This window comes from Haliotis cracherodii, unplaced genomic scaffold (assembly GCF_022045235.1).
Source record: "Haliotis cracherodii isolate W230 unplaced genomic scaffold, xgHalCrac1.p SCAF_4, whole genome shotgun sequence".
Taxonomy (NCBI): Eukaryota; Metazoa; Mollusca; class Gastropoda; order Lepetellida; family Haliotidae; genus Haliotis; species Haliotis cracherodii.
This window is the reverse complement of record NW_027266297.1, coordinates 36083172-36107011: the sequence shown is the minus strand read 5'-3', so window position 1 is coordinate 36107011 and position 23840 is coordinate 36083172. Positions and strand designations below refer to the sequence as shown.

The 23840-nt window shown below is 41.3% G+C and overlaps 1 protein-coding gene across 1 annotated transcript; it reads right to left on the bottom strand.

Annotated features, from left to right (window-relative positions):
• Window positions 1-1714: 1714 nt before the first annotated feature.
• LOC139479235 (uncharacterized) lies at window positions 1715-15370 on the bottom strand. The gene is made up of 3 exons (XM_071262091.1): window positions 15285-15370; window positions 7004-7861; window positions 1715-3557 (listed from the first exon to the last, which is right to left on the bottom strand). The coding sequence occupies exons 2-3, from the start codon at window positions 7716-7718 to the stop codon at window positions 3007-3009; spliced, it is 1266 nt and encodes a 421-aa protein (XP_071118192.1). The 5' UTR covers window positions 7719-7861; window positions 15285-15370; the 3' UTR covers window positions 1715-3006.
• Between the last annotated feature and the right edge of the window lie 8470 nt (window positions 15371-23840).

Below are 23840 nucleotides of genomic sequence, written 5' to 3'. Positions count from 1 at the left end.
TTCCCTAGTCTTGAATATTTAGCATGTTTGAAATCTGTGTTTCAACTTGGCAAGGCCCCTCAATCATATGTTATCTGGAGAAAGGTATTTTTCATCCAGAATATACTTGTCTCTGGCCGTGAGAATTTGTATGTGTTGCACTTGTATATAACAAAGATGTACCTAAGGTTAGACTTAAATATAATATCTGTAGTTTGCCTGCCAACACAAGTACACTGTCGGCATCACCATCATTGATCTTCATGAACTGATCCCCAGAATTGGTCTTATGGTAGGGACCCGTGAAGATCCGGGGTAGAAAAGGCCTTCACAACCCATGCTTGCCGTAAAAGGTGACTTCATTGAAGAGTGAGTGAGTTTGGTTTACGCCGCTTTTAGCAATATTTCAGCAATATCACGGCGGGGGACACCAGAAATGGGCTTCACACATTGTACCCATGTCGGCAATCGAACCCGGGTCTTCGGTGTGACGAGCGAACGCTTTAACCACTAGGCTATCCGACCCCTCATTTAAGAGAGATGGCATAGGCTGTAAGGAAGTGGTGACCTTCAACTTCAGCCTGTGATGCGTCTGTTTGACCTGAAATATACATCACATATAAATATATATTACGTACAAATATACACCACATATAAATATATATTACGTATAAATATACTTCACATATAAATATATATTACATATAAATATGCAGCACACATACATATACTTCACATATAAATGCACATCACCTATAAATATATATTACATATAAATAAGACCCGTGAAGATTCCGGGGTAGTATAGGTCTTCAACATGCTAGTAGAAGGCGACTATGCTTGTCGTAAGACGCGACTAACGGGATCGGGTGCTCAGGCTCGCTGACTTGTTTGATGTATGTCATCGTATCCCAATTGCGTGGATCGGTTCTCATGATATTAATCACTGGATTGTCTGGTCAAGACTCGATTATTTACAGACCGTCGTCATATAGCTGGAATTTTGCTGAGGGTGGCGTTAAACAACAAACCAACCAACCAGCATATAAATATATCTCACATATAAATATACATTACATTACAGACTTTATTAACTATATTGCCATTATAGTCGTACCTTAACGTCATTCAGTGCATGGTAGTGGTTGCCAGGTAGTTTGGAAACAATGTCATTAATGTTTGAAACAGTTGACCAGCAATCTTTGACACATCTCCAGAAGATTCATTTCCCGCCTTCCCCTTATTTACTATCAGAAAACACTTGTTTATAAACGTGTAACTGTTATATAATATGTGAGTGTCCCCCGCTTCAATTCGAATTCCTTCTCTTGGGCTGTTCGTGTAGAAGTTCACTGATGCAAAGGATCCTTGGATACTTTGGGTGTTTTATGAGTTGTGAACAGTAGCGTTGTGTGCCCGGCTGACAAACTATTTAATTTTGTTCTTTGTGCAATTTGCAGCGATCTCACATCACAAAGTGAGACTGAATGAATAAAGACTGAATTTCCAGTGACACGTTATTCACATAATTATGGTTCTTTGTGTAGTTTGCAAGTCCCTCTCATCACAAAAAGGAAACAGAAAATTTAATATGACAAGACCAACATGTTCTTCATCAAGTTCAATGAGGACAAACATGAAACACGAATTAAGTTTGTTTTTTATTCAAGTTTAGGTTTCAACAACAGCGTTGACGTAAAAACATAATAGATTATTGAAAATACATTTCCCCACATTGAATATATAAAACATGCATCATCAAACATGCACTGTCAAACACGCAGATACAACAATGCAGCGGCGATCACGCACATATATATATGAAATATCAAATATTCAACGACAAGCTTGCATTACCGTACGTACTATTTAAAACGGACCATCCAATATGCGACACGTATCTTATATGGACTGACGTTCATGCAATATCACGTGTACTATTAAACATGCGCTATCAAATATGTACTGACAAAAGTGCGTTAATAACATATACCAGCAAACCTACTAAACCACATGCGTTGACGAATATACACTATTATAGCTAAAATGGATAGAATTATCATAAAAACGCCCGCATGTTATCAGAAATGAGCGGGCAACTGTAACTTGATAATGCCCTCATATTACTTGACGACGGGTCATTATCACGCCCGTTGTTAGGTGCCGTCATAGGATAGGGATAGGTGACGTAACGTTCAATAATGACGTCATCTGGTTTGTTCTATGACGTTTCCATATTTGTAAAAGTGGGTCAGTGACATTCGTGTTGATTGCAGTAAATGTTTCAAAATCGACATTGTTGTTTCTTTTTATTTGATAACAAATTCCATCCATTTTAGCTATGATAACGGTAACGCTATTTTTCAGGGCATTATCATTTGCAGAAGCCCTCGGTCTTTTCAACTGCCCTCCTTCGAAGACCTCGGGCTTCTGCAAATGATAATGCCCTGAAAAATAGCATTACCCTTGTATTAACCATGCTTTGATAACCATGCCTTGATAAAAGTACCCACAAACATACACTGACAATCGTGTACCGAGATACATACACTGACAGACATGTACTGAAATTGAATGACTTTGGTTTTACACCACTTTCAGCAGTATTCCAGAAATATCACGGCGGGGAGACACCAGAAATGGGCCTCACACATTGAACAAATGTGGGAAATTGGACCCGGGTCTTTGGCGCGACGAACGAAGGCTTAAAATACTAGGCTATAACCGCCCAACATGTACTGACAAACATACGTTGACACAGCTACATTGCCAAACGTGAACTGAGTGAGTGAGTGAGTATGGTTTTATGTCGCTTTTAGCAATATTCCAGCAATATCACGGCGGGGGACACCAGAAATGGGCTTCACACATTGTGCCCATGTCGGGAATCGAACCCGGGTCTTCGGTGTGACGCCTTAACCACTAGGCTACCCGACCGCCCCAAACAAACGTGAACTGACATACATACTGACAAACATACCTTGACAAAAATACTGACTGACATACATAACAACCGTGTACTGACAATCACCAAACACCGACATCGCTAAGCTCCTGTATGTAGTTCATAAGTATACTTGCTTTTACCCTATTTGTTCCAAGTGCATAATGGGTTCCATCAAAACTTCGCACACCTTCTGTCATGTTGAACGTTTTAAACACTGGGATGTCATACTCCTTCAAAAATGCCCCCATATCGCGATTGAATCGAATCACGTGAGGTTTTGATTGTGTATCCGAATATTTCATCACCCCAGGGGCGTTCATATCTACAAACAATACCTTGGGCCAAGCGAGGCCAAACTTTCGTAGTCTGTCTAGTGTAGGCTTTAAGTATTTCATTTTCACTCTAGTCGAATTGTAGTCCTCGTGAATGCCTATTCCAACAACGAATAGGCTTCGCTTTTCATTTAAATTATTTGTTACAACACCCAAGAGATCATTCGACCTCAGAATGTTGTAGTGCCTGTACCAAGTCGTGTTTACTCTTCCGCCGCATAGATTCGGTCGTACGTCAAGTTGCAGTCGGCAGAATCTCTCCTCAAACATCATCATGCCAGAACATCGAAACTTCCATCCTGAAAATAACAAGTAACACGTGAAAACAGCCAATTCGGCTTCTGCATAATCTGTTACATGGAATGAACAAGCGAGATATATGTATGTTGTAGTGTATTGTCATTGTGATTAGTGCTATAGTAAATAGTACCAGTTAGCTCGCGCTATGACGTAGCTGATGACGTCAGCGCCAACCGATGTACCGCCGCCATGATAGAAGAATAAATCCACGATCGTAACCCCAGTCTCCGTGTTATAGGTACGGAGATCGTTCAGTATCAGAACTGCAGGAAATACAACACATTGGCGACGAGGATGAAATGAGGGAATGAGTGTTCCGACAGGAATGCAGAGTGGAAGCAGCAGACCGGGCGCAAGCTTACAGGCTCCCTAAATGTTGAAACGTGAGTGTGTGGACATATTTGACATGAAATACCCTGAAGGCACACGGGACATTATTGTACAAACTGGTACAAGCGGGAGTTAGTAACTTTTGGAACTGAGCGCAAAATAGCATGTCTAGTTGGAAAGAGTGTCGCCTAGCAACGGAACGAGATCTCGCGATGAACAAAGGTTTCATTGCGGAGTTTGACTTGGGTAGCTACACTAAACGCTTTTGAAATATGGATGACAGCGAATTGGGTGGAGCCGGACGAAAGAATAAACACTTTCCTTGCAGCCGTTGGGTCAACATGCTTTCAAAGTTGTAGTGTCGGGTAGACTGCAGTATTTGAGTCCCCAAACCGGAACGAACGTTTTACGTTTTTACGGAAGTTGTTGAATGAAAAACGTCCCACACGCATGCGCATTTCGCAGTTCGTTATTTACGGTCGAAGCGAGAGGAACAGGAATTCATCATATATACTGGATCTAATGTGTCGGTAATTGGAGAGACATTGTACAAGAAGAAATTTTCTCACTTGCCTTTGAAAGAATCTGGCATGAACCTGAGAAGCTATTCCGGAGATGAGATGCCGAGGCTAGGTGACATAGACTGTACGGTATGAAGATGTCACAAAGAAGTTACCTCTTATTGTGGCGGAAGGAAGGAAAGCATCATTACGCTGACGAGTTTGGTTGAAAAGTTTCAATATGAATTGGAACTATGTCTGCACAGTCCTAGGACCGATTTCTAATGATAGATCTATGAAGTCTATTAAGAAGATTATCGACAAGTACAAGGGTGTATTTGAAGGGAAAGAAACTATTTAAGAATTTCACGGCTGACATCCGGGTAAAACCAGATACAGTACCAAAATTCTACAAAGCAAGGCCAGTACCAAAGCAAGGCTAAAGGAAGCTGTAGAAGCGGAACTAGATAGACATGAAAAGGACGGGGTTGTGAAGAAAATCGAACGTTCTGATTGGGCGTCTCCAATGGTGATTGTTCCCAAGTCAGACAAGTCGTTGCGCATTTGTGAAGATCGTTTCTTCACTGAAATCCAAGGTATTCCCCATGTCAACAGCAGAGGATCTCTTCTCCAAACTATCATGAGCGAAGGTGTTCAGTAAGGTGCATATCCACAGTTTGAACTGTCAGAGAATTCCGTCTACGGAATAGGGTTTGTGATATCACACATTATGGAAGATGGATCGGAACGACCAGTTACGCGTCACGATCACTTACAAGTTCAAACATTAACTATGCGCAACCAGAAACGGAAGCCTCGTCCAATGTGTTCGGCGTTAAGAATTTTCATAAATATTTATATGGAAGGAGCCTCACGTTGATAACTGATCACAAGCCACTGACAACTATCTTTGGCCAAAGGCAGGAATTCCTACTCTGGCAGCAGCCAGACTTCAAAGATAGGCGCTTATCCTCATGGCGAAAATCTACGAAAACACATATTGCAAGTCAGAAGAACAGAGTGTACAAGAGAACACAGACAAAGGCTGGCCAAATCACGTAAATGACAGTGAACTCCAGCCCTACTTCATGCGTCGTCTAGAGCTGTCAGTAGACCAGGGATGCCTACTCTGGGGAATGAGGGTAATCATACCACCCAGATTCCAGGCAGCTGTATTGCAAGAGTTGCATGTGGAGGACATTGACATCGTCAGAATGAAGAGCCTCACCCGCAGTTACTTGAGGTACTGTATAGTTGGTATAGAGAATACTGCTCACAGCTGTGAGATATGTCAGGTGCTACAGTATGATCAAACAGTTCCGTCATTACACCCATGACCTTTCCCTAGGAGAGCTTGGGAAAGAATCCACATTGACTACAGCGAGTACAGATCTCAGTCGTTTTTGGTGGTTCTGGAAAGTCTTACAAAGTGGAAAGAGGCTATCCTACTATCGACCATGACAGCAATCAGAACAATAGTGGTCCTGAGAGAACTGTTTGCATCATACGGTCTTCCGGAAGAGGTTGTGACCTATAATGGACCTCAATTCACGTCGGAGGAATTCAAACTATTCCTACAGAATAATGGTATTAAACAGAGTTTGACTCCACCCTACCATCCTGCGTGTAATGGTGCAGCGGAGCGCACAGTTCAGATCGTGAAATCAGTTCTTAAGAAACACTTCATTGAGCCTTGGACAGGTCAACAGACAATGCCAGTTAAACAGAAGCTTGCAAACTTCCTTCTCACATATCGGGCAACGCCACAACACTATCCGTGAGTTCCAGGTCAATGAACCATGTCTAATCAGGAATTATCGTGAGGCGAGGGAAGTGAAGCGGATCAAGGGTATGGTCATTACGCGCCTCGACTCGCTGCGTTACAGTTATTGATACATCAAGAGTCACCATCGTAGATCAGATGCACAGATACAGGGGTTTGCCAGAGAATTCGTCAAACAGGTCATCATCAGTCGACCTAACAGACAAACTAAGGGACTTGGTCAAATTACCAGAAGTCGCACAGAAGGACCGGGCTTCATCGGTTTCGATCTCAGCTGATTCAACACATTCAACACAATCAGGGGCGACACCTGTCACGTCGCCACAACCCAAGAACTAATTCACACTATGAACACTATGAATTCATTAAGCAATAATCCCCACACCTGTGCAAACATACCCTGTTTAATTGGCTTCTTTTCTTATTGGGTTTCACATATGTGTTCTCTGTACATCATGTTGTGACAGTATCATCCTTCTGTTGTCATTTCTTACTCATGTATGCAATACTGTTAATCCTCCACCTACTATATATATTCTGTACAATGTTCCTCCCCAACCCCATCGGCATCTATTCCAAATCTCAAAATTCCCAAATTCTATATAAGCAACCCCTAAACCCCCCTCTTGGGTCCCTTTCGCCCCTTTCGGAAAGACATTAAATGGGCTGGCCGGGCCCGTGTGCGAAAAACGCATCAGTCGGAAAGCGCAAAGTAAGTAAGTAAGTAAGTCCTCATTCATAAAGCGCACGCAAAAACACCAACTCTCTCTCATATAGCTGGAATATTGCAGAGTGCGGCGTTAACCAACACACAAACAAAACAAAAACTTACCTGGTACGTCCTCGGGACGGAGACCGCCGGTTTCAAAATTGCCTCGTATAGTCATTAAGAACGCCGTGTAGATGTGACGTACCAAAGAATCCCCGATGAAGGTGATCGATCCACCATCCAACAAGGAACAACTCTGTTTGGAACTGTAAGATATGGGTTTGCATCTGGGATCTGATGGTATCCAGGTCGAATATATTGCTTGAACCTGCTGTCGAAGATCCCAACAATTTTTACACCGACACATGGCTTCTGTCTTGTTGACACACTTGAAGTTGTAGCAGCAAGGGGTCGGTCCTGTGGGACTGCAAATTGCTCGTATATATTTCGTCACGTTTTCGTAGCCTGTGTCACCACATCGACCATCGGGTCGCTGGAGTGAAGCAGGGACCCCTTTGTGGTTCAAAGCAGCGCGAAAAAACTTTTCTGCGCCTGCACTTTCAGCCTTGGTAAGCTTTCTCGTCCTCCAATGACCTTGGGTCATGTACTGTAGAACGCTTGGACATCTGAATTCATAATTGTCAACTCTTATAGGAGAAGGGGGATCAAATGCTGTATTATGGGAGTCCAATATTACCTCCAAGTCTCTGATGGGTTTAAACCCGGAGCTGATATAACCCATTACAAACAGCGTTATGCCAAACACGGCTGCAACCATGACCCGAAATGATGCACTCTGCCTTTGCAGCATGGTTTCCATGTGATGAGTTTTCAGCATGAACTGAACCTGATAAAGGATATGCTGGAAAAGGAGAGCATGGTGATGGTGTTGTCTTGCAAGTTGGACTCATTCAATTCCTCCTACTGCTCTTCTCATCTTGAATATGCTGTGTGGTTTGTCAGAAGACTAACATGTAGTACCTGAAGCAGAGGTATGTATAAGGTTAAACAAGTTGTGATGTATGAGGGAACCCTCGAGTATCATAATTTCGGAACTGAGGATGGTGAGGTAAAGTGAGGTGAGGTTTAACGTCGCGTCCATGATTATTGCACTTATATAACGACGTGCGCGCCCACGCGCGTGTGTGTGTGTATATGTGTGTGCGTGTGTGTAAGTACATGAACATAGGCTGAGAGAGCCGAGAATGGGATGAGGATAGGCTGAGAGAGCTGAGTATGGGGTGTTTATTGGCTGAGAGATGAGTATGGAATTAGTAAATGCTGAGAGAGCTGAGAATGTGAATGTATAGACCGAGAGAGCCGAGTATGGAATTAGTATATGCTGAGAGAGCTGAGAATGTAAATGTATTGGCTAAGAGAGCCGAGCCTTTGTGGACGAAATAAAATAGCCACAGCAAGATCTGTGTTCCAATATAGGTCATGCACGGACTGCAGTAGCAACGCGTCTAGTGATTTCCTCGTGTCTGGTGAACAGTTTCAACTATCTGTGTCAGTACATTTACCGTTACTGTGTTCGGCGTTTGTTGAACTGAACCCTGGACCAATCAGTCAACTACATCTTGATAAAACTAAGGCTGACAGCGCTGAGGAACTTAGAAACATGAAAACAGACATAAAACAGGACACCACTCAATTGAAAGATGAACTTAATCACGTGCAAGGAGACATAAAGAAAGTAACTGACAATATTGTTGAACTAAAAGATGATATACAACATATTACACAACTGGATGTGGACTATGTACACGAGCATCAACACCAACACGGTTTAACACAGAGAAGACATAAGTGCCATCGAGAACAGGGTTGAGAGACTAGAAATGTTTAGTTGGCGCGATAATGTCATCTTGCATAATGTGCCCGAGGAATACACCCACCTTGAATATTGAAAGTGTGCTAACGGATGAATATACTGGTACTAATTGGGTTAAGTCTGTCACTGATGCTATATTTAATGCCCCTATCACAAGTTGAAATGTAATAAAGCAGCTGGAACAGATCATGTAATAAGTGAAATGTTTCAATGCTCAGATGATATCCTTGTTCCATATTTACTTGTATTGTTCAATTCTCTCAATTTTTCCTTCGGAATGGCCAAAAGCAATCATTCTTCCATTGCATAAAAAGGGTGATAAGAATAATGTTGATAACTATCGGGGAATATCTGTACTGAGTTGTTTTGGAAAATTATATACCATGATTCTTCTTAATGGCAGATTAACGTTTTCGTCAGATGCAATGGAAAACATTTATGAAGAACAGGCAGGATTTAGAGCTGGATATTCCACAATGGACAATGTTTTCATTCTACAAGCTTTATTTACAAAATATCTCTCAAAAAGGGGATGTAAATTACATGCATGTTTTGTTGATTTCGATAAGGCATTTGATTCCGTTCAAAGAAAAATCTCTGGCACTTATTTGGTAAACATGGGTGGGCATCAAAGATGGAAAAATCATCAAAAGCCATTTACGAATCAGTTAAAGCTTGTGTACGAACCAATGGCAATAACCGTACAAGTATGTTTGATTACCCTTTGGGAGTGCGTCAGGGTTGTGTATTCCATTCTTTGTTCTCTTTCTTTATAAATGAACTTGTTCTTGAAATTAACTCAAAATCTAAAACTGGCATCCAGTTATATCCAGATCCATTAGAAATATTCCTTTTTCATTTTGCTGACGATGTTGTCTTTTTTCTGATTCGGTAATTGGTCTTTAATCAATCTTTTGGAAAATTATTGTGACAAGTGGTCACTGTCCGTCAATCAAAATAAAACTAAAGTTCTTGTTTTTAAAAGCGATGGGAAATTATCAAAAATAGAGAAATGGATATACAAAGATGCACATGTAAAAGTAGTTTCATCTTATACTTACCTTGGAATATTGTTTACTAGGACTTTGAGTTGGAATATATATCTAGAATATACATATGTTAAAGCTGAGAAAGTGTTGATGTCATTCCTACCAAGTTTGTTAAAATATGATAATCTGCCCTGTAATTTATACTTTCAATATTTGATACAAAGATAATGCCAATTTTACTTAATGGGTCAGAAATATGGGTATATAGAAAAGGTTAATCTTTATGCTTGTAAACGTGTAATTGAGGTTCGATCCTCCACCCCAAATGGTATTGTACTTGGGGAATGTGGCAGATATCCACGGTATATATTTTCGCTTAAGCGCTGTATAAGTTATTGGTTAAAACTAACGACTCTTCCATCAACGTGATACCCAGTAAAAGCCTATAACATGCTGTTCTATCTCGACCAAAATGCCAGTCACTCACGCAATAAAAATAATTGGGCAACACATATCAAAATCACCCTTTTCAGTTTAGGCCTTGGATACGCATGGATGGATCAGGGTGTTGGAAATGTCAAGATGTTTATGTCATTATTACTCCAAAGAGCTAGAGATTGTTTTCAGCAAATGTGGATACAAAAACTAAGAAATAGCAAATTACATATACCTGTTCTCTCTTCAAACAACAATTTATACTCGAAGAATATCTAATATCTGTTACAATAAAAAAACCTTCGAGTATCGCAGCGCAGTTCAGAGCAGGATATTATGATTGAAAGATCCATAAAGGTGTATTTTAAAAGTCTAAGGTTACAAGATGTACAGATATTGTTAGTGTTGTAGAAAATTAGTATCATTTTATAGTTGTGTGTAAACTCTATCGTCAATTAAGAAACAAGTATATTCCAAAGAAGTTTTTATCTTACCCAAATATTAATTTGATTTGCATACTCATGTCAACCTCAAATATTACTTTATTACAAAATATTGCATTGTACATACATCATGCATTGTTAGTTAGAAGAAAAACCCATACCTTGTAAATACGTTGAACTATGGGCATGTGGCCTTTCAGTTTGCAATGAATAAAACAATTTGGGAATGGGATGGGTACAGGCTTAGAGAGCCGAGAGTGAGATGAGTATATTAGAGTGAGTGAGTTGGGTTTAACGCCGCTTTTAACATTATTCCAGTTATATCACGGCATGTCAGCTTAATGTGGGAGGAAAGCCCGAAGTGATGCAGGTCTAAGACGTTTACCACTTCGGTGAAACCCACGAGCACGGGTATGGTGCTGACAAACCTAGAAACATAATCGGGGTGAACCGGAATTCGAACACACAATCATAGGTTTCTGGCGTGTCCAGGGGACGCAACTCTGTACAGCGAATCGCAGCGCCCTAGACGACTGGGCCACCCGTGCCCCCGAGTATATTAGAAGAGATAGCCGAAAACGGGATGAGTTTAGACTGAGTGAGATGAGAATGGGATGAGTATAGACTGTTGGTTGGTTTGTTGTTTAACGCCGCACTCAGCAATATTCCAGCTATATGACGGCGGTCTGTAAATAATCGAGTCTGGACCAGACAATCCAGTGATTGATATCATGAGCATCGACCCACGCAATTGGGATCGATGACATGCATCAACCAAGTCAGCGAGCCTGAGCACCCGATCCCGTTAGTCTCCTTTTACGACAAACATGGTCATCTTTTACGGCAAGCATGGGTTGCTGAAGACCTATTCTACCCCGGAATCTTCACGGGTCGAGTATAGACTGAGAGAGCTTAGAATGGGATGAGTTTTGGCTGAGAGAGCTGGGGATGAGTATAGACTGAGAGACCTGAGAGTGGGATGGGTATTGGCTGAGAGAGCTGAGAATGGGATGGTATTGGATGAGAGAGCTGAGAATGGGATGGTATTGGCTGAGAGAGCTGAGAATGGGATGAGTATAGGCTGAGAGAGCTGAGAATGGGATGGTATTGGCTGAGAGAGCTGAGAATGGGATGGGCATTGGCTGAGAGAGCTGAGAATAGGGTGGGTATTGGCTGAGAGAGCTGAGAATAGGGTGGGTATTGGCTGAGAAAGCTGAGAATGGGATGGTATTGGCTGAGAGAGCTGAGAATGGGATGAGTATAGGCTGAGAGAGCTGAGAATGGGATAAGTATAGGTTGGTAGAGCTGAAAGTGGGGTGGGTATTGGCTGAGAGAACTGAGAGTGGGATGGGTATTGTCTGAGAGAGCTTAGAATGGGATGGGTATTGGCTGAGAGATCTGATAATGGAATGAGTATAGGTTGGTAGAGCTGAGAGTGGGATGGGTATTGGCTGGGAGAGCCGAGAATGGGATGAGTATTGGCTGGGAGAGCTGAGAATGGGATGAGTATTGGCTGAGAGGGCTGAGAGAAGGATTGGGTATTGGCTGGGAATGCCGAGAATGGGATGTGTATTTGCGAGAATGTGAATGTGTAGACTGAGAGAGATGAGAATGGCATGATAATGTTTTATGAAATATATGCCCTGGAACTCGATTAATTCAACTACCTTACTGGACTTTGCGTCTGCAAGAAAAACACGTCATGTAAACCTTAATAATGTATGACATATATTTAATGTATAGCATTTACCATACCTATTTCCATTGATCTACACACTGGGCAAACCATCAATAACACCTTTCTGAGCTTGCACGTTCAGCCTTGGAGAGCTGTCGACTTTGGACATTTTGAGTTATTCACTGGACGATAGGAATTATATCTTATCTTTAGGGAGTCAATGAGAACCTCTTGAATGGTAAAAAGTTGGAGCTGATATAAAGAAGGTGGTTGGGTCAATTATCGTCGGCTAAAGCCTTCTCATTATTCTGATATATTTTCCGGCTATGGCGCCTTTGCCCTTTTTTATATCTCGTTTATTCAAATTCAAAGACCTTTGTTTGTGGATGGGTCGACATCTGTAATGTAATAATATATAACTATGCATCATGTAAACACTCATTAAAGAGGGACTGTTTTCATTTTGCTCTCGATCTAGATGTGTATATTTTTCATGTGTAACATTGTTTCTGGTTCTGAGTACATTCCGGATGTATTGACAGGTTGAGTTATGGGCCGACCATTTAACATTCGGAGCTTGGGGACTGGAAAAGTTCTCGAGAATTATTTTGCAGCTACAGTTATAAAACCAGACATTTATTATTTGAAAAATTATTAGCCGGAATTTTCTTAACAGAAGAACACGTTGTAACAATGTAATTTTTGTGGCAGCAAATTTCCATTTTTCCTCAAAAGTTTGGAGCATAATATTTTACATATGTGATATCATATGTGATATCATAATCGTACGTATCGTTACTCAGACACTTATATTGTCTTGTGAAGTAGGGGCCCTAGTTGGAAACTAGTTTATACAAACATTTATATTTCATTCTGTTAATTTAATTAAATGTTTGGGAGCATGTTGGTCGTTTATTTTCATTAGGATTTTTCCACATTTTTCCAACATACTGAGGTCAATAAACTCGCAAAGTATCAGCGCCAAATTATAAACACCGACTGCAGAAATGTACCCTCGGTGTTTTATTGGATGACAGTTGATATAGTGTCATGGTTTAAGTGATTATCACTCTTGATATTCACGTTTTACCTCTTAAACCTAATTTTCGCAGTGGAAAAATCATGAGAATCAACATATTCGGCCATGTTATGGTTATTGTATAGTTTAGCTTAAAGTATTATCTACGTAGATATAAGTATCATCTACGTAGATGGAGGTAAATACGTAGGTGTAAGTATCATCAACGTAGATATAAGTACCATCTACGTAGATGAAAGTAAATACGTAGTCGTAATTATCATCTACGTAGATGAAGGTAAATACGTAGATGTAAGTATCATCTACGTAGATGAAAGTAAATACGTGGGTGTAAGTATCATCTACGTATATATAAGTATCATCTACGAAGATGAAGATAAATACGTAGATATAAGTATCATCTACGTAGATGAAAGTAAATACGTAGGTGTAAGTATCATCAACGTAGATGAAAGTAAATACGTGGGTGTAAGTATCATCTACGTATATATAAGTATCATCTACGAAGATGAAGATAAATACGTAGATATAAGTATCATCTACGTAGATGAAAGTAAATACGTAGGTGTAAGTATCATCTGCGTAGACATAAGTATTATCTACGTAGATGAAGGTAAATACGTAGATGTAAGTATCATCTACGTAGATGAAAGTATCGTTTTCGTAGATGACGAACTATTATGCTTCCATATCTACCATCGCTGTAAAAGTACAGTTCAGTTTATATATCTATAACATTGTGAGGCTTTAATAATCAGACTACTAATAATCAGGTTTTGTAATATGTCATGTTACGCAAGTCACCCAGAGAGGATACCTGTTCTGTTCCTCTGGCGTTCCTTTACCTTGAGAGAGTGAGTAAGTATAATTTAACTCCGCATCAAGCACTATTCCCCTGTATCACGACAGCCTGTATATAACTAATATTTTGAGCAGTGTCCCACGCTGAGGGAATAGAACGACAGACAATGAATAGTAAGTCATGAGCCTGATTTAGTTCAGTTGCCTGATAGACAAAAAAGTGCAAAAAAGTACGAGTGTTGGGGGCAATTTCCTGACCCGGAATACCCTAGGGTGATTTCATTAATGTTTCAACTAAATCGAGGCCTGAATCTATTTATGACAGTCACTGGTGTAGGAAAAATGTAAATTGACAATTTATTCTTCAATGGGTTCAGCAATTAAACACATTGTATTTCAAAAATAGAACAGGAACACTATTCTTGCAACGTCTTCATAGAATGTGATTATTAAGGGGACCACACCCAAATGCTACACATATTTCAGCACAAAAGACTTTTCAGATATTTAGAAAATGCACGTAACCATGACAAGGAGTATTGACTTTGTTGTGTTGATGTATTAGAAGGTATTGAGTAGGTATTTAGTGGGTAGAGTATTAGTATAGTATTAGTGCGTCCGACAGTACATACATGCATACACGCACGCATGCATGCACGCACGCCCGCACACATACACACACACACAGCCACACACACACACAGCCACACACACACACAGCCACACACACACACACACACACACAGCCACACACACACAGCCACACACACACAGCCACACACACACACACACACACACACACACACACACACACACACACACACACTCAGCCACACACACACACACACACACACACACACACACACATACATACATACATACATATGTGTACTTATATCGTGTGTTAAACGCATATTAATACATATAACATAGATAACATTAGCTATATGGATATCCTTCGAAACTTGAAATATAATTATGCATCGTTGGTGTAATGAGGATTATAACCTCGACCTATTTACACGAAAAAGGGCAACGGCAGCCCACACCTTACATGTCTAACGCGATGTTTGCTACAAGTATTGCAGGCTTACCAATTACTCCTTTCTCCAGATATAGTCCTGCTACCCTCTGCATGCCCAAATGTACAGATATGTACGACATTAATTGAATTGAATATCTTACCTCAAACAAATATAGCCACAGACCTGTATCCATAAATATATCCATTACGGTGCATAGTCGCTTTTTAAGGCAAGCATGTGTTGCTGAAAACCTATTCTAAATCGGATCTTCACCGGTCTGGATGAAGGAAAACCTGTTTAAAAGAACGCATTGGTGCATAACTGAAATCGCTTGGTCACCAAGCTCGTTGTATAGAAATACACGAGTTCTTAACGGGTGACTGCTTTGATGAGATTGTAGAAAATGGCGGATAGCGATGCACCAGGCAGAGTAAGTCAGAAGGGGTAGACCTGGAGATATACTATTGTGGTGGGAGTTTCCTTATAATAAGTTTCCAAATAATTTGTCCCAGAAAATACTGTTGTGAATAAACACAACGCCCTCTTTCATGAATTATGTTGTGTATGTCTTGAAACAGAGCATTACAATGTCGGGCCCAGTATTAAGTGGTTGTGTGTCTACGTCGGCTACAGGCCATTGTACAGTACATTCCAATTTATGTTCAGGTTAGCCCACGACGATCCGATGTTTAATCGTTGAAAAGGCCATTTAAACCCCGAGACGAGAAACGCCGAGGGCATTCTCTCTCAGACACCAGAGCATATATGTGGGGGGGAATATAGAGTTACGAGGATATTGCCCTACTTAAAACTCATCCCTATTTCTACACTTTGACAAAATATTCTGTTGTGGAAAATATTTGAAAAATAAACCAGAACTCTAAACTGTTTTCATTCGTGACGAATGAACTGTTTTGAAACTGCGTGAGTCGCCCTTGCGTGATGCACGAGGATATACGTTCTCTGTCGCTGTTGCACGTGCACCAAGCTCCGTCGCGAGCTGACATTTACAATGCATGGTACATGGCCCTTTTTATAATTTCGTTATGTCCTGAACTAGTATTTATCAATCGCTTGCACATTGTCAACTCAAGCTGGCGAGATTAATAGGAAATATAGAACAAGCCCCGAACAAGGATATATATATATCACCTGATTTGTTTTTGTTCTACTCAAACATTGTATGCAAAATTATGAAATATTTATTACTTAATTTCACACCATACCTTCATGGGCCGCCATTGCTGAAGTTGACAATTACACCGCCGTAGCTGAAGTTGACAATTACACCGCCGTAGCTGAAGTTGACAATTACACGTCCTCAAATCAAACGATGCGGGTTCGAACCCCGCCTGGCGACACATGTTTTCGGAAAAAAAATTGAAATTATTCTCTTGTCAATAAATGTGAAAATAGTTTCGTCTATTCCAAGTGGAAATTCATTCAAATGTTGATTCAAGATAATGTATAGTTGACAAAGAACTCTCCATTCCTGAAAAATAATGGATCCTTCAAACAATAGAATGACGTCACAGACGTGTTTCAGTTATTAATAAAAAGCGCACAAAGGCAATTTCCACAATCACAAGAAATCCCCACCAAAAAGCACACTCACAAGAAAAATGTGCTAAAAGCAGAGTCCATCATGCAACTCCGACTACATCATGAGCCTGTGTTTCTAAATCACTATCAAAATAGGGAAATGCATCGGACATCACGTTTGTCACTGATGCCTTAAATTTGGAAATGTTCTCCACATGATTACCGTAAAAGTTTTGGAACGCTTCACTGAAGCCTTGCATGTTGTGACCTTGATTAAAACAACTGTTGAGCAAGAATCGTTCTTTGACGTTCTTTGAAATCGTGGTGGAAAGAGCATGTTCGGTAGATATTTCCAGTACAATCTGCAACACCCTGACAATAAGGTATACTGCAGTATTCCCAGTGACGTCTGCAACATCCTAACAATTCGGAATGCTGCAGTGTTCCCAACGCAGTGTGGGATCTGTGGTGTAACACCACGGTATGGGGTCGATGAACTCTGTCAAGCACCTGTTGCCCGCCTCCGCCATCTTTGTGACTGGTGTTTGCATGGTGGAAGGCGAGTCTTGCATACCGAAGTGTTGATGGGGTGTGTGGGTGTCCCATCGCTGACATGTCCGGCCGCCTCTGGTGATGTTATGGTTGCCGAAGTAAAGGGATCCCGACACAAAGCGTCTACCTTCAAAGTTGTGAAATGTAGACATTTAGGGCTGAGCTGCTGGAATATTGGTCGCCATTAAGGGGAAGTTGACTATTGGAAAGTTGAAGTCATCTCTCTTGTCATACTGTCTTGTTGAGAGTCACTCTGAATCTTTATGCATAGATCTAAATATGAAACAGATAAGACGGTCTCACTGGTCTCGTTTATTTCTAGTTCAGGTGGGTAAAACAGTGGAAAGGAGTTGCCTATTGGGACACCAGAAATGGGCTTCACACATTATACCATGTCGTGAATCGAACCCGGGACTTCGGCATGACGAGCGAAAACTTTAACCACTAGTCTACCCGACCGACCCTCGAGGGGGCATAATCTCCTCTCAGGATGATGGAGAAAACCGTAGATTACAACAAAGATTTTGATTTCTATTTAATCGATCAGACTCTTCCCACGGAAACTTTTTTCACCGCGCCTTCAACTAAACTGTTGTTCGTGTGACAGAAATAAGAGCAGTCTTTGTGAGGCAATCACGAACGCAGCTACACTGAGTGCGTCCCGGGGTTTGCATTATTACTCATCATACATCGTCACACGAGAGTGAGCAATGGAATGGGGTGTAACAAAGCTTTCGACAGTATTTCAGGTGTGCCACGGTGTGTGAGCTTGAACTCGTTTGAACTCTTTGTAACTGAAATACTTCAAACCACAGTTGGATCTTATGCGCGTTGTGAACAGTGAGTGAGTGAGTGAGTTGGGTTTAACGCAGCTTTTAACAGTATTCCAGTTATATCACGGCATGTCAGCTTAATGTGGGAGGAAAGCCCGAAGTGATACAGGTCTCAGACGTTTACCATTTCGGTGAAACCCACGAGCACGGGTATGGTGCTGACAAACCTAGAAACATAATCGGGGCGAACCGGGATTCGAACCCATAATCATAGGTTTCTGGCGTGCCAAAGGGACGCAACTCTGCATAGCGTATAGCGGCGCCGTAGACGACTGGGCCACGGCAAGTGCAAAGATAGACAAATAAATGATGCTAGAAAATTTGTCTTTTTTGTTTTAATTTCGTGCTTCCCTGTACACAGTAAAATGGATTAAACCACATGTCTACTTTGTCTAACAAGCAAAGCCAGTCAACCTTGACCCCCAATTAGGTGTCCCACAACTTTCCCAACATTGGTAGGGTTATAACAACATGGGGATTAAGTCGCGGGTGGTGCCCATTGTAATATAAAGGGTCTTATAGTGGGATTGGGTCTTATTGTGAAATAAGTGTCATCTGGTATTTACATACAGATGACATACCTGTTATGTTTTACAACATCATGGTTGTATCAGACTACAAAATTATAGTCCCTGTCCCACAACTTTCCCAACATTGGTAGGGTTATAACAACATGGGGATTAAGTCGCGGGTGGTGCCCATTGTGATATAAAGGGTCTTATAGTGGGATTGGGTCTCTTCAGTTGCAGTTTGTACCCCAAGCGAGCAACACCTCCCAAGCCAGCACAGAGCATTGCCTGATAGCCAGCCAAGGAGAACTCCAACATCGGTAATTATCACGTCATCCTTTCAGCCTTATTCACATACTCTTACAATCACTCTCACCGTTTGTTTGTTTGTTGTTTAACGCCGAACCAAGCAGTGTTCCAGCTACAGGACAGCGGTTTGTAAATAAACGAGTCTTGGCCAGACAATCAGTTGCAGTTTGTACTCCCAGCGAGCAACACTTCCCAAGCCAGCACAGAGCATTGCCTGATAGCCAGCCAAGGAAACTTCACCATCGGTAATTATCATCACGTTATCCTTTCATCCTTACTCACATACTCTTATCACCCTCACCAAATTAATCACAAACCCCTAAATCCTTAAAAAAACAACAACAACACTCAAACACACCCTTTAGTCTCAAACCAACACCTTACCCTCCCCCATCTCCTTAACACAGCACGCTCTCATTTCTATTCACTACCCACGCCCACCACTCAAACGCACCCTTTGACCCAACTCCTAAAAACCAAAAACACCTAATCCCCCCTTCTCTTAAACACAACGCACGCTTTTTCCTACTCTCCACCCACGCCCACCACTCACCTATCACTCCACTCCTTCGACTTAATATTTCCTAATCCCAGCTTTCCACTTGTCTCACCAACCCCAGCCTTCCAGCAAAAAAAATAAATCTCTAGGGTTCAGGCACCACACATCTCAACTCACCCAAACCAAACACCCCAAAACATGACAGACACACGCATCATCTCACACGCAAACACCCCAGATCCTGACTTACCCACACCCGCGGAAGCGCACAACACCTCCGGGAGGACAGTCGAATACATTGTTCCGGACGAGTATGGCTCAGACATGGAACATACCACCCCCACCAAACCAGCCAACTCGCCTCCACAATACACAAACCCCAAAAAACGTAAGCTCGACTCATCCACTCCACCACCTTCTCCCACACCCACCCCGGCTTCCTTCATCACCACCTTCGCACTATACTTCTTCGCCGCAGGCTCAGCATCAATCCTAACTAAACAACTCTCAGCAGACAGGATAGGTTTATGGTTTAAACGCGAAAAAATCCATTACAGCAACATCAAAAAAGCAAATAAAGGTTACCAAATAATATTCCCAAATCAAGATTCATTCAATGCAGCTAAAAAAATAGTACAAATTTTTCACGTAACCGTAACAAAACAAATTCCAAATTGGCAGCAATTCACCCGAGGGGTAATAAGAGTAAACCCTAGAGAATCAGCCGAAGACCTAGAACTCTACACCCAAGAAGCAAACACAAATCAATACCCTCAACCCCAAATAACAAGCACCCGCAGGATAACAACAAACAGAAACGGCAAAACGGTCCCTACATCAATCGTTATTGTAAACTTCAAAAAAACTGCTAAATTTCCTGAAGCCCCTAATCACATCTCTTTCGGTGCCCACACTAAACTAGAAGTTAAACCATACATCAAACAGGTCAAACAATGTTCTAACTGCCTTAGATATAACCACACGGCCACCCAATGTACATTCAAAAAAACTAAATGTAAAAAATGCGCCCAAACCGATTGCCCAGGTACATGCTCTCCCTGGTGCATCCATTGCAAATGCATAAAACATACATCACTCTCAAACCAGTGTCCGCACAGACATGCCCTAACACAACAGGCCAACAAACACATAAACATAGATTCGGCCAAAATCCAAACAAGAAAATATGCACCACCTACATCCAAACCTCTCCTCCCCACACCACACTCAAACACCACACACAAACTCTCGGATTCAATCTGGGGCAACCACATAGAAACCGCACCCACCACTTCCACACATCACGTCACACAGCCACCTACCAACTCCCCCATAACATCAACACCCCCATGCAAAGCAAACAGCAAAACCACAGACACACAACGACCCTCAGCCAGACACTCTACAGCCCACAAGGCAACAACACTTCCCCACAAGCAACCACAACAAAAAAACTCAAACACTGAGGAAACCACAGCTACACCCAACACGCAAGCACAAACTCAACACCCCACACCACAAACACCTCCACAAGCCTCCCCAATGAAAACTCAAACAATAAAAACCAACCTAACCGACGAAGACGAGTATTCTTCCACCGAGGAAATAAATGAAATCACTTTCTCAGCCCCTAAAACCAACAAAAACTTCAGGCGCAAAAATCCTCAATTAACCAGCACTAAAACTCTTAATAACCTCACACTACTCCTAGCCTACATGCATAAGCAAAACTCACCAAATGCTAGTATTAAAGCTTTTCACTCAGTAACACAAAAACTAAAACTCACAACTCTCTCCTTTGAGTTATTTCTCTCTCAACTTAGGGAAGCTACCAATTAAACAAAACCTAAAACTCAAAACAAACTAATAACCTCTCATCCCCCAAAATGGAAGGACTAAATATATTTCAGTGGAACGCCAACGGATTAGCCTCCCACGGCCAGGAATTAAAAGCCAAATTCAAACGAGACAAAGGTCCACACATAGTCTGTATACAGGAAACTAAATTCTCTACCAGATCTAAATTCACCCTACCAAACTATAACTCAATAAGAACTGACCGAGCCAAAACAAACCCAGGTAGAGCCGGAGGCGGCCTAATCATATACGTCAGGGAAGATTTAAGCTACAAAGAACTAAAAATAAACACACCGAACCTAGAAGCAAACGGTATCCAAATAACAAATAACAACCAAAAAATTAATATCATAAATATATACCACTGGGTAGAAAAACAGGTCAAACCTGAGGATTTAAACACCCTCCTCCAAATAGGCAATAAATCTACAATCTTCCTAGGAGACTTTAATGCCCACCACCCTACCTGGGGTATAGAAGATAAAATAGATAAACACGGAAAACTCATCTCAGAATGGATAGAACAAAATGACCTAATACTACTAAATAACAACCAACCTACTAGATACGACAAAATACACCACAAAATGTCGGCTATCGACTTAACCATATGCACCCCAGATTTAGCCCAAAGTATTCAATGGGAAGTACACGGGGTACCACTAGGTAGTGACCACTTCCCCATAAATATAACTATAGGAGACGTAAACATCCCATCACCAGCCCCAAACCAGGAACCTAAATTCCACTACAACAAAGCCGACTGGGACAAATTTCAGGACATTTGCAACCAGGCTAACCTAGCTGACCTAGAAAGTAACGACCCCGAAATCTACTGTAAAAACCTCACTGACTATATAATAAACGCAGCTAAAAACTCCATTCCTTTCAAAACAACCAGCATAGGCAAACCCTCGGTTCCTTGGTGGAACGAGGAGATAGAACAAACGAGGCGTAAACGCAAATCCGCATTCAATAAAGCCAAACGTGACTCCAAACACCTAAAGATAGCACATGAACTAAATCACAAAGTACAAAGCTTAGTTAAAACAGCTAAAACAAGAGACTGGAAAAAATTTTGCGAAGAAATTAACCATCATACAGACGCCAGAACAGTTTGGCGCAAAATCCACGCCATTAGGGGCATTAAACGTCATAAAAAAACTCCCAACGTAAACAATTCAACAAACCCCACTGAAAAAGCTAATAACCTAGCAAATCACTTCTCGGCCGTCAGTAGCAATAGCAACTTCAACCAAAAATTCCAGGAACAACTAAAAGCAGAAACCAAATTTACCAAAGAGCCAAAAGATAATAACCTAGAAATTAATCTCCATTTCACAATGGAAGAACTACTCCACGTCCTACAAAATAGGAAAAAGGGCACAGCCCCAGGCTTAGACCTTACTTCATACCAGATAATTAAACAACTACCACCCAAACTACTCCAAACTCTTCTGAAACTCTATAACCTCATATATCTAAACGGACAGGTCCCATCACCTTGGAAACAAGCCCTGGTCATACCAATCCCCAAACCCAATAAACCAGCTGACCAGGCTAATTCATACAGACCAATCTCCCTAACTTCTAACTTATGCAAAGTAATGGAATCAATGGCCAAAAACAGGTTACAACACTACTTAGAACAAAACAACATAATAAATCCAGACCAAAGCGGTTTCACTCCTGGACGCTCAACCTTAGATAACCTCGCCCGACTAGAGCAGGACATTAAAACAGGCCAACTTAACAAACAATATACTACAGGCATCTTTCTAGACTTCTCCAAAGCATTCGACATGGTTTGGCATAACGGACTAATACAAAAACTACAAAAAATAGGACTTAAAGGTCAAATAATTAACTACATCCAAAGTTTCCTAACAAACCGCAAAATCACCGTGGGCATAGACCAAACGCTATCGGACCAATGTCCCCTAGAAAATGGCACTCCCCAGGGCAGCATCCTAAGCCCAACACTCTTCAATATTATGATTAACGATTTATTCGAGGGACTATCCCCCAAAGTAAACACATCAAAATTCGCGGATGATGGAGCCCTCTGGATCCGCACTAAAAGCATTAAAATGGCCCAAAACTTACTACAAAAATCTCTAAATAAAATACAAAAATGGGCTGACAAATGGGGCTTCTCCCTAAACTCAGAAAAAACCACAGGAATAGTATTTAAACACAAAAATATGCAACCCGCCACCCTAAACCTCCAACTAAACAACAAACCAATCAAATTCCAAAAACAAACCAAATTCTTAGGATTAATCTTCGATGAACATCTCACCTGGGATGCTCACATTAAAAACCTTGTAACCAGATGCAGCAAAGACCTAAACACGTTAAGATGCCTAACCGGCTCCAACTGGGGGGCCTCTAAAAACACCCTCCTCTCACTCTATATATCACTAATTAGGTCCAAACTAGACTATGGCAGTGCCATTTACGACACCTTAAACAACTCTCTCATTAAAAAACTAGACTCAATCCAGTATCAGGCCCTAAAACTAATCACACGAACTCAACATGGCACCTCTTCCACCTCACTCCAGGCCTTAACAGGAGAAATGCCACTTAAACTACGTAGGGAACAACTTACC

Excerpts from the sequence above, each read along its gene's own strand:
- LOC139479235 (XM_071262091.1), bottom strand. The coding sequence starts at position 7,718 with ATGCTGAAAACTCATCACATGGAAACCATGCTGCAAAGGCAGAGTGCA. Across the intron at positions 3,558-7,003 it reads CCGTCCCGAGGACGTACCAG|GATGGAAGTTTCGATGTTCT; the intron begins GTAAGTTTTTGT and ends TGTTATTTTCAG.